This window comes from Silurus meridionalis, chromosome 21 (assembly GCF_014805685.1).
Source record: "Silurus meridionalis isolate SWU-2019-XX chromosome 21, ASM1480568v1, whole genome shotgun sequence".
NCBI classification, from domain to species: Eukaryota; Metazoa; Chordata; class Actinopteri; order Siluriformes; family Siluridae; genus Silurus; species Silurus meridionalis.
Genome location: NC_060904.1, coordinates 3,129,501 through 3,145,358, shown reverse-complemented (window position 1 = coordinate 3,145,358; position 15,858 = coordinate 3,129,501). Strand labels below are relative to the sequence as shown.

The window sequence follows — 15,858 nt, the reverse complement described above, 5'->3', positions numbered from 1 at the left end:
GAAATTGTATTAATTTATTCCCAACAGTTTATTCTCTTCATTTCGTAGAGTTTCTCTTGGCTGCACTGCTTCCAGTACGTGTATGTGGATGTTAGATTTTTTGTCCAATCAGATTTTAGCCTCTATGTGCTGCCATGTCAATCTAATCTGCCCAGGGCCTTCAGAGTCAGTACTGCTGGCCTTTTTACCACAGAGAATATTACCAACAGGTCTGTTTCTTTAACCAATCAGATTTCATATTTGCGTCACAGGGCAGCTAGCTGGCCCAGAATAGCATCAGCATTTTTTCGTCCTCTGATTGGTTGGTCAGAGTGAAACTGTTACAGCCAAGTTCGACTAGCAAAACACGTGTGTAGCTCTGCACACAATAATACATCTGAGTTAGACTTTTTTACACTTACAGAGGAAAAGAAATTGATTTGGTCTTGGACATACTTAAAAATTCATTTTGAAGAAAAGCTAGACATTGTGAGGAGGTCAGCCAACCCCGAAGCTAGCTAGCATGTCTCAGCCCAGGAAAGGGTTTGTTCAACACTTCCAGACCAGTGAATACGAGCGGTACCACTGGATTACAGCCTCTGAGGAGTGGTGCAGATTATAAATATGCATCTCTGGTGAGTAGGTTGTATTTTATTTAAATTGTAATGTTTTTGTCATGTTAGTGGACAAACATTGATTCTGAACTGCTCCAGATGTACAGAGGTGAACAGTTGTGGTTGTAGTGTAGAGGTTTGGAGTTATCGTTACTGGATTATATATTAACCACATGTGATATCTCAACATTTCTAAGATGTTTCTGGATATATCAAATTATTGTATTAGGTTTTCATCCTGGCAATAAGACTTTAGGTAATATTCAAACATTTATATATATTATATGTTCTGGACCATCTCAGGGTTAGGGTAGATGCTGTAATTTTTTCTAGTAATGCGAATTGGAGGCAGAGCCTCACTGTTGATTGGTTGCTTTGTGGTTGCTTGCTTTAGGTAACTAAAGCCGGACGTGTGCAGGTTTGGAGCTGGTTTGGGTTGGTATGTATTTCCTGTCAGATGATTTTGGGAGTGTTGGTTTGTGATCTACAGCGTGTCTGATTACCTCGTGGAAAGCTTTAGGAACCTTAAAGTAATATAGTTCACTTTTGCCTTCAGACATAGAAAATGGATGTGATTTGTGGAGGACCTAGTGCGGTGAAGGCTGCCAATGAGGAGGTGCAGAAGATCTGTGATGAGGTTGGTGTTTGGTGGATGGTGGAAGGTGGTTGGTGTGTTTTGGAACTTTGCTGGAGGTTTATTGTTTTGCATACAACTTTCTAGAAAAAATGAAGATTCATACTAAACGTTAAATAAATGTATTTTTCATGTGCCGATTCTGATTTTACAAGAAAAATCGTACACCTTCGGTCCAGGTGTGTGTAATAAAAATAAAAATAAACATGTAGTGATTACATAATCAGGGCGGATTGACAAAAGTGAGTTGTTATAGATGAGTAAGAGTTAATGGATTTCCTGATTACATAAGACTATTCTTTGATTGCAGGTGAAGCCCCGTGTGGAGGAAAAAGCAGGAAGAACATTTAATGTCTTCACTGCTAAATCCTACACAAAACAGGTGGTAGCTGGGACGAACTACTTCATCAAAGTAGGACACAAACACACTTACATGTGCTCAGGTAATATTTTCAGTAGCCTCTGATATACATATAAATATTTCATGTATGTTTTCTAGGTCCAGGTGAGTGATGTGGAATGTGTTCACCTGCGTGTCTATAAGATGTTACCTCCCGCTGGAGAAAAACTGGAACTTACTGGAATACAGACACAGAAATCCCATCAGGATGCCATCGGATACTTCTGAACAGACGCCCATTGAGGAAAAAGAAACCATAGAAAAATCACTAACACTCAAACAAGCAATTACTTTGAATTTCTAATATGTATGGATCTCACCCACTTACACATTTATTCTGACTCAATTCCTGAACTGACAAAATCATCTGTTTCTTTTAATAAAATAAAATGAAAAGTAAATATTTTCAAACTTTTTTTTTCATACACATTCCTCATTAAAAAGACCATAAATACAAGAGTATTTGGTGTCTGATGTGTTTATTATATGTTTGTATGTTCATTTTAAATGCAATAGTTCATATTAAATGTCAAGGTATTGTAAAAAATAAACATTGATACCGGGCCTCTGGAATTAATATATTAATTTAACATATTTCTTTCAACATAAAACTTTGTGGTAACAAAATAATCCATTTTACAGTGTGCTATTTGTTTACCACCTTACACTTTTCTAGATTAAGTCATTGGACTTCTGATTGGTAAATTGTATTTCAAATCCCAGAATCCCCAAGCTGCCAAGCTACCCCTCAGATGCCCACTTATATAAATAAATGTAAGTTGCTCTGGATAACTGTCTGCCAAATTATATATATATATATATATATATATATATATATATATATATATATATATATATACAAAATTATATTAAACAAATTAAAAAACAAGAAAAATGTCAGTATTTATTCCCAAAATGTACTGGATTTTCATAAATACATGTGAAACTGAAAGAGTTTTGAATACTACTGAATTTATCACATTATTCATACTCTGATTACTACATTATTTATAATCAGCAGTGGCGGGTGGTCAGGGACAGCAAAGCCTTCTCTGTTGGCCTAAACACCATCAGAACCACTGACCTACATTTACAACCTAAATTCTAATATTTGTTCCATTAAATTGTATTAATTTATTCCCAACAGTTTATTCTCTTCATTTCGTAGCGTTTCTCTTGGCTGCACTGCTTCCAGTATGTGTATGTGGATGTTCGATTTTTTGCCCAATCAGATTTCAGCCTCTATGTGCTGCCATGTCAATCTAATCTGCCCAGGGCCTTCAGAGTCAGTACTGCTGGCCTTTTTACCACAGAGAATATTACCAGCGGGACTGTTTCTTTAACCAATCAGATTTCCTATTCGCGTCGCAGGGCAGCTAGCTGGCCCAGAATAGCATCAGCATTTTTTCGTCCTCTGATTGGTTGGTCAGAGTGAAACTGTTACAGCCAAGTTCGACTGGCAAAACACGTGTTTATCTCTGCACACATTAATACACCTGAGTTAGACTTTTTTACGACTATGGATGAAGAGAAATTGATTTGGTCTTGGACATACATAAAAATTCATTTGGAAGAAAAGCTAGACATTGTGAGGAGGTCGGCCATCCCAGAAGCTAGCTAGCGTGTCTTAGCTCAGGAAGGGGTTTGTTCAACACTTCCAGACCAGTGAAGACGAGCAGTACCACTGGATTACAGCCTCTGAGGAGCGGTGCAGATTATAAATCTGCATCTCTGGTGAGTAGGTTGTATTTTACTTAAATTGTAATGTTTTTGTCATGTTAGTAGACAAACATTGATTCTGAACTGCTCCAGATGTACAGAGGTGAACAGTTGTGGTTGTAGTGTAGAGGTTTGGAGTTATCGTTACTAGATTATATATTAACCACATGTGATATCTCAACATTTCTGAGTTGTTTCTGGATATATCAAATTATTGTATTAGGTTTTCATCCTGGCAATAAGACTTTAGGTAACATTCAAACATATATATATATATATTATATGTTCTGGACCATCTCAGGGTTAGGGTAGATGCTGTAATTTTTTGTAATAATGCGACTTGGAGGTGGAACCTCACTCTTGATTGGTTGCTTTGTGTTTGCTTGCTTTAGGTAACTAAAGCCGGACGTGTGCAGGTTTGGAGCTGGTTTGGTTTGGTACGTATTTCCTGTCAGATGATTTTGGGAGTGTTGGTTTGTGATCTACAGTGTGTCTGGTTACCCCATGGAAAGCTTTAGGAACCTTAAAGTAGTATAGCATACTTTTGCCTTTAGACATAGAGAATGGCTGTGAGGTGTGGAGGACCTAGTGCGGTGGAGGCTGCCAATAAGGAGGTGCAGAAGATCTGTGATGAGGTTGGTGTTTGGTGGATGGTGGAAGGTGGTTGGTGTGTTTTGGAACTTTGATGGAGGTTTATTATTTTGCATGCAACTTTATAAAAAAAAAGATTCATACTAAAGGTAAAATAAATGTATTTTCCATGTGCCGATTCTGGTTTTACAAGAAAAATCGTACACCTTCGGTCCAGGTGTGTGTAATAAAAATGAAAATAAACATGTAGTAGTGATTACATAATCAGGGCGGATTGACAAAAGTAAGTTGTTTAGTGAGTACTGGCTCATTAAGGGTTGCGTAATTGAAGCTACCATGACTTGCACATGATAGATGAGTAAGAGTTAATGGATTTCCTGGTTACATAAGACTATTTTTTGGATTGCAGGTGAAGCCCCTTGTGGAGGAAAAAGCAGGAAGAACATTTAATGTCTTCACTGCTAAATCCTACACAACACAGGTGGTAGCTGGGACGAACTACTTCATCAAAGTAGGACACAAAAACACTTACATGTGCTCAGGTAATATTTTCAGTAGCCTCTGATATACATATAAATATTTCATGTATGTTTTCTAGGTCCAGGTGGGTGATGAGGAATGTGTTCACCTGCGTGTCTATAAGATGTTACCTCATGCTGGAGAAAACTGAACTTACTGAATACAGACAAAGAAATCCCATCAGGATGCCATCGGATACTTCTGAACAGCCGCTCTATTGAGGAAAAAAGAAACCATAGAAAAATCACTAAAACTCAAACAAGCAATTACTTTGAATTTCTAATATGTATTGGATCTCACCCACTTACACATTTATTCTGACTCAATTCCTGAACTGACAAAAATCATCTGCTTCTATAATCAAATAAACTGAAAAGTAAATATTTTCTAACTTTTTTTTTCATACACATTCCTCATTAAAGAGAACATAAAGATTATTTGGTGTCTGATGTGTTTATTATATGTTTGTATGTTCATTTCAAATGCAATACTTCAGATTAAATGTCAAGGTATTGTAAAAAATAAACATCGATACCGGGCCTCTGGTATTAATATATTAATTTAAACATATTTCTTTCAACATAAAACTTTGAGTTAATGTAATTGGTACTGTTACTTCCTGGCTTGTGTTTGTTCTCCTAAAGACTATTAAACCTTGTTTATGGTACTACAACTACATTATTTATAAACAATCAAATCTTAACTATATATTAACCACATGTGATATGTCAACATTTCTGAGATGTTTCTGGATATATCAAATTATTGTATTAGTTTTTCTTCCTAGCAATAAGACTTTAGGTAATATTTTAACATATCTATATTATTTATGGATTATCTTAAGGTTAGGATAGATGCTGTTATTTTTTCTAATAATGGAGGCTTCTGTCTAATGAAATTCAGCAAATAAAACATTGAGAGGACAGAGCTCTTCTCTAAAACGTATGTCTCTTTCTTTTTTTTTCTTTCTTTCTTGTAGTCAATGACGAAATAATTCTTTGTGATATTGTGAGTTATTATTCACAGCATCATACTATTTTAACAGTAAAGGTGAACGTTTCACACATATGTCTATATAACTGCAGACACTTCATATTATAGTTCATTGGCTTTTTCGAACAAAATAGTGACTGGTGTATAAAGAAAAAAACAATACAGCGTTTTCAGTAGTTTAACACACTTCAAAAAGTGCAATATAGAGTAATATTATTGGTCCTAATATTCAACTGTAAAGTACGTTTTTTTTTTGTTTTGTTTTTTTTAAATATATAATATAGCAGAACAAATGCAATGGATCATCCATTACAAATTCCTGTAAGGACTTTGTAATTCATGAGAACTTAAGAAATTCATAATCATTAAAAAGTTGGCTGTTACTCTGAAATATGTTTCACAAGTACAATAACCCTACGGCAATTTCTAAAAAAATAGTTTTGTTCTTATTCCAAATAAAATATTTTAATAATATTGCTTTAACCAAAATCACAATTTTTATTTAATACACAGACTGAAGTACTGAAGTTATTAAAACTAAAACACAATAATATAATTGATGGATTAAAATGAAGCTGATTTATTAATTTGTTTGTTTATATGTAATGTGTTTAGCTGCTGAAGAACCAAAGAGCACATGTAAAATGAAGCCAATAACAGGGCCAGGGTGTAGGGGCGGGTCTTATAAGTTATATATATATACAAGTGCTTGTGTTTTCAGTAGTTTAACACACTTCAAAAAGTGCAATATAGAGTAATATTATTGGTCCTAATATTCAACTGTAAAGTACGTTTTTTTTTTGTTTTGTTTTTTTTAAATATATAATATAGCAGAACAAATGCAATGGATCATCCATTACAAATTCCTGTAAGGACTTTGTAATTCATGAGAACTTAAGAAATTCATAATCATTAAAAAGTTGGCTGTTACTCTGAAATATGTTTCACAAGTACAATAACCCTACGGCAATTTCTAAAAAAATAGTTTTGTTCTTATTCCAAATAAAATATTTTAATAATATTGCTTTAACCAAAATCACAATTTTTATTTAATACACAGACTGAAGTACTGAAGTTATTAAAACTAAAACACAATAATATAATTGATGGATTAAAATGAAGCTGATTTATTAATTTGTTTGTTTATATGTAATGTGTTTAGCTGCTGAAGAACCAAAGAGCACATGTAAAATGAAGCCAATAACAGGGCCAGGGTGTAGGGGCGGGTCTTATAAGTTATATATATATACAAGTGCTTGTGTTTTCAGTAGTTTAACACACTTCAAAAAGTGCAATATAGAGTAATATTATTGGTCCTAATATTCAACTGTAAAGTACGTTTTTTTTTGTTTTGTTTTTTAAATATATAATATAGCAGAACAAATGCAATGGATCATCCATTACAAATTCCTGTAAGGACTTTGTAATTCATGAGAACTTAAGAAATTCATAATCATTAAAAAGTTGGCTGTTACTCTGAAATATGTTTCACAAGTACAATAACCCCACGGCAATTTCTAAAAAATAGTTTTGTTCTTATTCCAAATAAAATATTTTAATAATATTGCTTTAACCAAAATCACAATTTTTATTTAATACACAGACTGAAGTACTGAAGTTATTAAAACTAAAACACAATAATATAATTGATGGATTAAAATGAAGCTGATTTATTAATTTGTTTGTTTATATGTAATGTGTTTAGCTGCTGAAGAACCAAAGAGCACATGTAAAATGAAGCCAATAACAGGGCCAGGGTGTAGGGGCGGGTCTTATAAGTTATATATATATACAAGTGCTTGTGTTTTCAGTAGTTTAACACACTTCAAAAAGTGCAATATAGAGTAATATTATTGGTCCTAATATTCAACTGTAAAGTACGTTTTTTTTTGTTTTGTTTTTTAAATATATAATATAGCAGAACAAATGCAATGGATCATCCATTACAAATTCCTGTAAGGACTTTGTAATTCATGAGAACTTAAGAAATTCATAATCATTAAAAAGTTGGCTGTTACTCTGAAATATGTTTCACAAGTACAATAACCCTACGGCAATTTCTAAAAAAATAGTTTTGTTCTTATTCCAAATAAAATATTTTAATAATATTGCTTTAACCAAAATCACAATTTTTATTTAATACACAGACTGAAGTACTGAAGTTATTAAAACTAAAACACAATAATATAATTGATGGATTAAAATGAAGCTGATTTATTAATTTGTTTGTTTATATGTAATGTGTTTAGCTGCTGAAGAACCAAAGAGCACATGTAAAATGAAGCCAATAACAGGGCCAGGGTGTAGGGGCGGGTCTTATAAGTTATATATATATACAAGTGCTTGTGTTTTATCCTCTGCACTTTGGGACATATTGGTAAGTGTTACTATTTTGGGTTTATGCTTTGTGTTTAGCTAAATTGTGTGTCAAATTCAGAGTTTTATTAAATATGAGGTCATTTTTGACAGCTACAATAAGAATGGACTTCTGTGGAGGGCTCTCTGAGGTGGCCAAAGCCACTGCTGAGTTGCAGCAAATCTGTGATGAGGTCAGTGTTTTATTTATTTATTTATTTATTTATTTATTTATTTATTTATTTATTTAACGACATCTCCCTTTCTTTTGCTAAAACAACTCAGATCAATAAAAATGATCTGCTTTACCAGCAAGTTTTGGTCAGTTTTGTGATCCTTATCAACCAGGAAAACAATATTATTAAAACTATTTAGGATTTCAGTCTTGGGCAAACTTAGTATTTAACCCATCATCATCCATTTTCATCATTCATCCTTATATTTTTCCTTTGTATGTTGTCCTGGATTTATTCCACAATGCTGATTGATTCGGATCTGTGATGTTCAGACGTCTTATTTAGGGGGACTTCTATGTCTGACGTTTTACAAAATGTAATGATAAATTGATGAACATGTTGCTCATTTACAAAGATAAATAATATAATTGATATATTGACATTTTTCATATGGAGCCATTTATTTCTCAGTACGTTTTCCCTCAGGAGAAAGTTTTCAAGACAGAAGTTTCTGGTTTCTGGTTATTTAGTAACATGACAAGCTACGTCTTTGGTCTTTTTAACTTCAAGAAGAGGGAGAAAAAAATGTTTTTTAAGATCATTGTTATAAACCTAAACCACATGTCTTGTGTTTTAGATTTGTACTGTTTCAGTAAATGTGTCAGTGCTGAATGTGTAAAGATTTTTAGGAGTGAAAGTTGTTTTAGACAGTATTGTGTTATTAGAGATTGCATTATTAAAAATGCCATGACTTCTGCATGTGATAGATAAATTAGCGTGGTTATGTTTAGAGGTTAAAAGTCAAGAAACTGATTTGTAAATTAAATTGGAATGTCTAATTACTAAAGATGGATTTCAAATTACAGATGAAACCTCATGCAGAGAAAAAAACTGGAAGAAATTTTGATGTCTTCACTGCTAAACTCTACAAAACACAGGTGGTAGCTGGGACAAACTACTTCATCAAGGTTGGACACAAACCCACTTAGTCTCCTGCTGAATAGACATGAAGCAATATATATTCAATCAATTCTATATCTGATAGCTGCTGGCCAATTCTTTTTTTGCAGGTCCACGTGGGTGATAAGGAGTTTGTTCACCTCCGTGTCTATAAGATGTTACCTCATGCTGGAGAAAACTGGAACTTTCTGGAATACAGACACATAAATCCGAACAGGACCCCATCGAATACTTCTAATAGATACACGATTGAGGGAAAAAGAAACCATAGAAACAGCACTAACACTTATAAACAAGCAATGAGTTTGAGTTTGTAAAACATATCAGATTCACTTAAAATATAAAACTACAGCCATATAATGTCAGTCATTTACAAATTATACTGAACTTTTTTTTCTCAGTTTCTAAAATGTGTCCTGAAAAATTCCATACTTGTAATAAACTGAAAGTTAAAAATAAACACTTAAATACATGACCATGGTTTGAATGTGTTCATTTGGAAATAATTCTGTGAAAATAAATATAATTATGTTTAGTTAATCCTGTGAGCAGAAAATTATTTGTTTACCCCATACCCCAGGGTGTGCAGGTTATCCCAATTTAAAAAAATACTTTAAGACTTTACTATCACTCCAGAGTGACTCCAGAGTTGGTACACTTTTCAGACAAAGATTTGTAGACACATAACCATAAGATTTGTATATGCTTTTTAAACATCCCATTCCACATTTAGTTCCCATTTTCTGTTATATTAACCTCCACTCGTCTGGAAAGATGTTCCACTATTATGAGTGTGCTTGTGGAAATTTGTGATCATTCAGACACAAGTAAGGAGGCCTAGGGTGCAGTCAGCCTTCCAACTGTTCCAACAATCATGTTTAACAGGGTTGAGGTCAGAGCTCTTTAGCAGGGAAATTAAAATATAGCAGGCCACTTCCACTCTAAACCATGTACATTTGTGCAGAGGGACATTGGATCTCCTATAGTTCAAGTGACAGAAAATGTTTAGTGCTACCACATCCAAAGACTTTCTATACAATTGTATGCTTCCAACGTTGTGGTAACAGTTTAGGGAAGAACCACATATGACTGGAAAAGTCATGTGTGACAATACCCTTTGTCCTGATAGTGTTTGTGAAAAATACATAGAAACATATAACAAATAATCTATAAATGTGTGTTAACTGTAGATTTGCTTAAAGCTTTATTGTAATCATATTTTTATTAATCCATGTTAATAAAAGCTACAGTAATAATGGCAGTATAATGCTCTCGAAAGGGTTAGTGGTCACTGCAGCAATCTGTAAAAAGTTTTGTGTATTTGAAGGAGTTTTTCCACATCCTTCTGTCTCCTGATAAAACAGCTTAAATCATCATAACTCATCACCACATGCTTTACCAAAAAACTTGTGTCAGCATTTTTTGTTGTTGTTTGAACATCGTATTTTCATGGCAACACAGAGAGCAAAGTTTCCAAAGTTGCTCTGTAAATCCATAAAGCATCAAAACGGGTAAATAGTTGTTTCTAGACTGGTTTGTATTGCTCAAGGTTGTATTTTCTTTATACCACAGCACTACTGAATTCCATAATCTGAAGATCAGAAAAAACTAACAACTTAATCACAGGCACTTGTGTAGCAGACCTTCAGTAAAAACAGTAAGAATCTCTGGCCCCATACAACAGAGGAAAGATGGTCAAAGGTCACAAATCTGCTTTAATTCAAAAAGATATATAATAGATTGAATAGTGAACTGGTACAGATTCGTTAACATTCAAGACATTGAAAAATTCAGAAATGGCTCTGGGATTGGGTTTGGATTTATATCATATATTTACTTTATTTATTTATTAAAGTGTGATTAATCACGGACTGTGCATTCAGTGATAGTTAAGGAACTGAAAAGTTTTTTTCTGACAAACACAATAACTGAAAACATGAGTCATGAGTGACTACAGATAGTCTATTATTTTTTAACAGACGAGGTGGAAATTACTGGGAATACTGATGTAATTTGTTCTTCTCTGTTTATTTTTGGATTTACTATAATAAATAATAACAAAAAATGTAGCTGTTACTTTGCAATTCAAATTGCAGTTGCTTGCTTGTCACATGGTGTTTTTGCAGTCTTGTCAGCAATCAGGGTGATGTCTACATAACCATGTGGTTTTTGGCAGGTGGTACAAAAAATGGAAGTGTGGTTCAAGACGATTACACACAGATAAACAATTAAGGCTGAAAAACATGCGTCATTACTCCTCGTGAAAGAAATAACTGAGCTCTGGTGTTTTGGTTTTTTTCCACATCACTTCCACATTAAAAGGCTTAAATCATCATAATCGCTGACCAACTTTGCCAAAGTTGCTTTTTATCTCTTTCTATTTCTTAAGGAACAAAAAAATAAAACAATCCAATGTTTGTTTCTGGGCTGGTCTGAGATTCTGGAAGGTTCACGTTTTACCAATTATTCTTATATTACTAGTTTTATGGATGAAAATGTTGGGATACTTGACTTTTCATGTGGTTTTATTAATTAATAATGACTGTTTGGAAAAACTACTAATGTCTTCACTGCCAAATGCTACAATATACAGTTGTGTAGGTCAGGTACAAAAGAAACACACTCAGCTCCACCAAAATACACATAAAGCCCTTATTCTTTAAATGATTTGGCCACTGGTGAGTTTGTTTTGCAGGTCCTGGAGGGTGGTGATGATTTTGTTCAACAGAGTCTTTACAAGTCTTTAGATGACGAAAGACAGCTGGAATTTTGGAGAATAAAGACACCCAAAGCCCAAGACGAACCCAGTGAATACTTTCATTGAGACACCACAGAAACCCACACAGAGAGGTATTGTGCTTGAATGTGTATTGGAGAAAAAGGCATTTGTTATAAAGTTATGATGGTGGAAAATTAAACCACTTGCCTAATATTGTGTTGGTCCCTCTTTTGCTGCTAAAACGGTTCTGACTCGTCGATCATAAACAGCATTAACTTCTTCAGCAGTTTGAGCTACAGGAGCTCATCTGTTGGATGAACACACGTACCAGCCTTAGTTTTCAAATGCATCAATGTGCCTCAGAGACAAACGACCCTGTTGCCGTTTCACCACTGTGCTTTCCTGGGACCACTTTTGATAAAGACTGAGCACTGCAAACCAGGAACATCACACAAGAGCTGCAGTTTTGGAAATGTTCTGACCCAGTCGTTTTGACATCACAATTGGGCCCTGGTCAAACTCACGCAAATCCTTACACTCGCCCATTTTTCCTGCTTCTAATAGGTCAACTTTGGGGATGTTTACATGCTGCCCAATAAAACTCACCCACTAACAGGTGCCATGATGAAGAGATAATCAGTGTTATTCATTCACCTGGCATAATGTAATGCTTATATATAAACTTAATTAAACATAATTACTTTAAATTTCAACTTTCCTAATGGGATGCCATTTGGCCAGCAACAACCAACAATGCTATCTAACATTTATGGAAGATTTTTATGTTTGTGTTTTTTCCTTGTTCCTTTTCCGTGTTCCTTCAATAACAAGCTGAAGATTATCTCATTATCCGGAAGAGAGACAGAGTGAAGCTTGAGAGGGAAAAACTGTTTGTGGCTCTTATACCATTAAAGTGATTACATGAAATTGTTTGACAACTGTGACTTCCTGTTAAATTGTTCATCAGAAAAATAACATCACTGGTATTTTGTGGATAAAACACTACAGGACATGCTGATGTAACGCAGAACGATTTCTTCTCTATAACGTCTCTATAACATCCGAAGGATTCGACCATTTCTGTCCATACAGGCTGCCCAGTTGCTTGTTCAGTCTCTTGTCATTTCAAGACTGGACTACTGCAACTCTCTGCTGGCAGGTCTTCCCCTGAACGCTATTCGTCCACTGCAAATGATCCAAAACGCAGCTGCACGACTTGTGTTCAATCAGCCCAAGTTTTCCCACACCACCCCACTGCTGCGCTCCCTTCACTGGCTTCCAGTAGCTGCACGTATCAGATTCAAAACACTGATGCTTGCCTACAAGGCCAAAAATGGACCAGCACCATCTTACCTCAGTGACCTCATCACATCTCGCACTGCACCACGCTGTCTGAGATCCTCCAGCACTGCTCGACTGGTACCACCTTCTCTCAGAATGAGAGGTAAGTACAATTCAAGGCTCTTCTCTGTTCTGGCACCAAAGTGGTGGAATGAACTTCCCTAGATGTCCGTACAGCAGAGTCCTGATTATCTTTAAGCGACGACTGAAGACCTACCTCTTCCTGAAATACCTAAATTAGCACTTTCCAAGTTTGTAGAATTCGAGTTATATTTATATTGAGTTTGTATTCTTGCATACCAGTGTAGATTTATTCACTACTAGAGATTTAAAGCACGTTTGTACGTCGCTCTGGATAAGGGCGTCTGCTAAATGCCGCAAATGTAAATGTAAATGTAAATGCAGAAAAGAATCATCTACAGGGTAGTAAAACGTCAGCATTGATTAGTTCACTAGAACAGTGTGCACTAAAAGTGTTAATAATTTATAATTTATGAGTTTGTACTGTTTTTTAAGCCTGGTACAGTGTAAACCTAAGTGTAGAATCAAATGTATCAACTTTGGGGACAGAATGTTCACTTGCTGCCCAATAAAACTCACCCACTAACAGGTGCCATGATGAAGAGATAATCAGTGTTATTCATTCACCTGTCATAATGTAATACTTATATATAAATTTAAATATAATTACTTTAAATTTCAACTTTCTTAATGGGATGCCATTTGGCCAGCAAATAACCAACAATGCTTTCTAACATTTATGGAAGATTTTTATACACATACACATACTTAAATCATCATAACTCATCACCACATGCTTTACCAAAAAACTTGTGTCAGCATTTTTTGTTGTTGTTTGAACATCGTATTTTCATGGCAACACAGAGAGCAAAGTTTCCAAAGTTGCTCTGTAAATCCATAAAGCATCAAAACGGGTAAATAGTTGTTTCTAGACTGGTTTGTATTGCTCGAGGTTGTATTTTCTTTATACCACAGCACTACTGAATTCCATAATCTGAAGATCAGAAAAAACTAACAACTTAATCACAGGCACTTGTGTAGCAGACCTTCAGTAAAAACAGTAAGAATCTCTGGCCCCATACAACAGAGGAAAGATGGTCAAAGGTCACAAATCTGCTTTAATTCAAAAAGATATATAATAGATTGAATAGTGAACTGGTACAGATTCGTTAACATTCAAGACATTGAAAAAATTCAGAAATGGCTCTGGGATTGGGTTTGGATTTATATCATATATTTACTTTATTTATTTATTAAAGTGTGATTAATCACGGACTGTGCATTCAGTGATAGTTAAGGAACTGAAAAGTTTTTTTCTGACAAACACAATAACTGAAAACATGAGTCATGAGTGACTACAGATAGTCTATTATTTTTTAACAGACGAGGTGGAAATTACTGGGAATACTGATGTAATTTGTTCTTCTCTGTTTATTTTTGGATTTACTATAATAAATAATAACAAAAAATGTAGCTGTTACTTTGCAATTCAAATTGCAGTTGCTTGCTTGTCACATGGTGTTTTTGCAGTCTTGTCAGCAATCAGGGTGATGTCTACATAACCATGTGGTTTTTGGCAGGTGGTACAAAAAATGGAAGTGTGGTTCAAGACGATTACACACAGATAAACAATTAAGGCTGAAAAACATGCGTCATTACTCCTCGTGAAAGAAATAACTGAGCTCTGGTGTTTTGGTTTTTTTCCACATCACTTCCACATTAAAAAGGCTTAAATCATCATAATCGCTGACCAACTTTGCCAAAGTTGCTTTTTATCTCTTTCTATTTCTTAAGGAACAAAAAAATAAAACAATCCAATGTTTGTTTCTGGGCTGGTCTGAGATTCTGGAAGGTTCACGTTTTACCAATTATTCTTATATTACTAGTTTTATGGATGAAAATGTTGGGATACTTGACTTTTCATGTGGTTTTATTAATTAATAATGACTGTTTGGAAAAACTACTAATGTCTTCACTGCCAAATGCTACAATATACAGTTGTGTAGGTCAGGTACAAAAGAAACACACTCAGCTCCACCAAAATACACATAAAGCCCTTATTCTTTAAATGATTTGGCCACTGGTGAGTTTGTTTTGCAGGTCCTGGAGGGTGGTGATGATTTTGTTCAACAGAGTCTTTACAAGTCTTTAGATGACGAAAGACAGCTGGAATTTTGGAGAATAAAGACACCCAAAGCCCAAGACGAACCCAGTGAATACTTTCATTGAGACACCACAGAAACCCACACAGAGAGGTATTGTGCTTGAATGTGTATTGGAGAAAAAGGCATTTGTTATAAAGTTATGATGGTGGAAAAATTAAACCACTTGCCTAATATTGTGTTGGTCCCTCTTTTGCTGCTAAAACGGTTCTGACTCGTCGATCATAAACAGCATTAACTTCTTCAGCAGTTTGAGCTACAGGAGCTCATCTGTTGGATGAACACACGTACCAGCCTTAGTTTTCAAATGCATCAATGTGCCTCAGAGACAAACGACCCTGTTGCCGTTTCACCACTGTGCTTTCCTGGGACCACTTTTGATAAAGACTGAGCACTGCAAACCAGGAACATCACACAAGAGCTGCAGTTTTGGAAATGTTCTGACCCAGTCGTTTTGACATCACAATTGGGCCCTGGTCAAACTCACGCAAATCCTTACACTCGCCCATTTTTCCTGCTTCTAATAGGTCAACTTTGGGGATGTTTACATGCTGCCCAATAAAACTCACCCACTAACAGGTGCCATGATGAAGAGATAATCAGTGTTATTCATTCACCTGGCATAATGTAATGCTTATATATAAACTTAATTAAACATAATTACTTTAAATTTCA

General features: G+C 34.9%; 3 protein-coding genes across 3 annotated transcripts; all 3 read left to right on the top strand.

Annotated features, from left to right (window-relative positions):
* The first annotated feature begins 1,032 nt into the window (after positions 1 to 1,032).
* Positions 1,033 to 1,865, top strand: LOC124375579 (cystatin-B-like). Its single transcript, XM_046834061.1, has 3 exons — positions 1,033 to 1,230; positions 1,538 to 1,639; positions 1,727 to 1,865. Exons 1-3 carry the CDS (start codon positions 1,159 to 1,161, stop codon positions 1,853 to 1,855), a joined length of 303 nt encoding a protein of 100 aa, XP_046690017.1. The 5' UTR covers positions 1,033 to 1,158; the 3' UTR covers positions 1,856 to 1,865.
* Positions 1,866 to 3,778: 1,913 nt separating this feature from the next.
* Positions 3,779 to 4,893, top strand: LOC124375581 (cystatin-B-like). Its single transcript, XM_046834063.1, has 3 exons — positions 3,779 to 3,981; positions 4,347 to 4,448; positions 4,536 to 4,893. Exons 1-3 carry the CDS (start codon positions 3,910 to 3,912, stop codon positions 4,605 to 4,607), a joined length of 246 nt encoding a protein of 81 aa, XP_046690019.1. The 5' UTR covers positions 3,779 to 3,909; the 3' UTR covers positions 4,608 to 4,893.
* A 2,805-nt stretch (positions 4,894 to 7,698) lies between these two features.
* Positions 7,699 to 9,415, top strand: LOC124375580 (cystatin-B-like). The gene is given in 5 exon segments (XM_046834062.1): positions 7,699 to 7,826; positions 7,919 to 7,998; positions 8,847 to 8,948; positions 9,051 to 9,114; positions 9,117 to 9,415. Coding segments are annotated over 4 exon segments (297 nt in total). The 5' UTR covers positions 7,699 to 7,826; positions 7,919 to 7,929; the 3' UTR covers positions 9,179 to 9,415.
* Positions 9,416 to 15,858: the final 6,443 nt, after the last annotated feature.

Coding starts and splice junctions, on each gene's coding strand:
- LOC124375579 (XM_046834061.1), top strand. CDS start 1,159: ATGGATGTGATTTGTGGAGGACCTAGTGCGGTGAAGGCTGCCAATGAG. Junction 1,231..1,537: donor TGCAGAAGATCTGTGATGAG/GTTGGTGTTTGG, acceptor CTTTGATTGCAG/GTGAAGCCCCGTGTGGAGGA. Junction 1,640..1,726: donor GGACGAACTACTTCATCAAA/GTAGGACACAAA, acceptor TATGTTTTCTAG/GTCCAGGTGAGTGATGTGGA.
- LOC124375581 (XM_046834063.1), top strand. CDS start 3,910: ATGGCTGTGAGGTGTGGAGGACCTAGTGCGGTGGAGGCTGCCAATAAG. Junction 3,982..4,346: donor TGCAGAAGATCTGTGATGAG/GTTGGTGTTTGG, acceptor TTTGGATTGCAG/GTGAAGCCCCTTGTGGAGGA. Junction 4,449..4,535: donor GGACGAACTACTTCATCAAA/GTAGGACACAAA, acceptor TATGTTTTCTAG/GTCCAGGTGGGTGATGAGGA.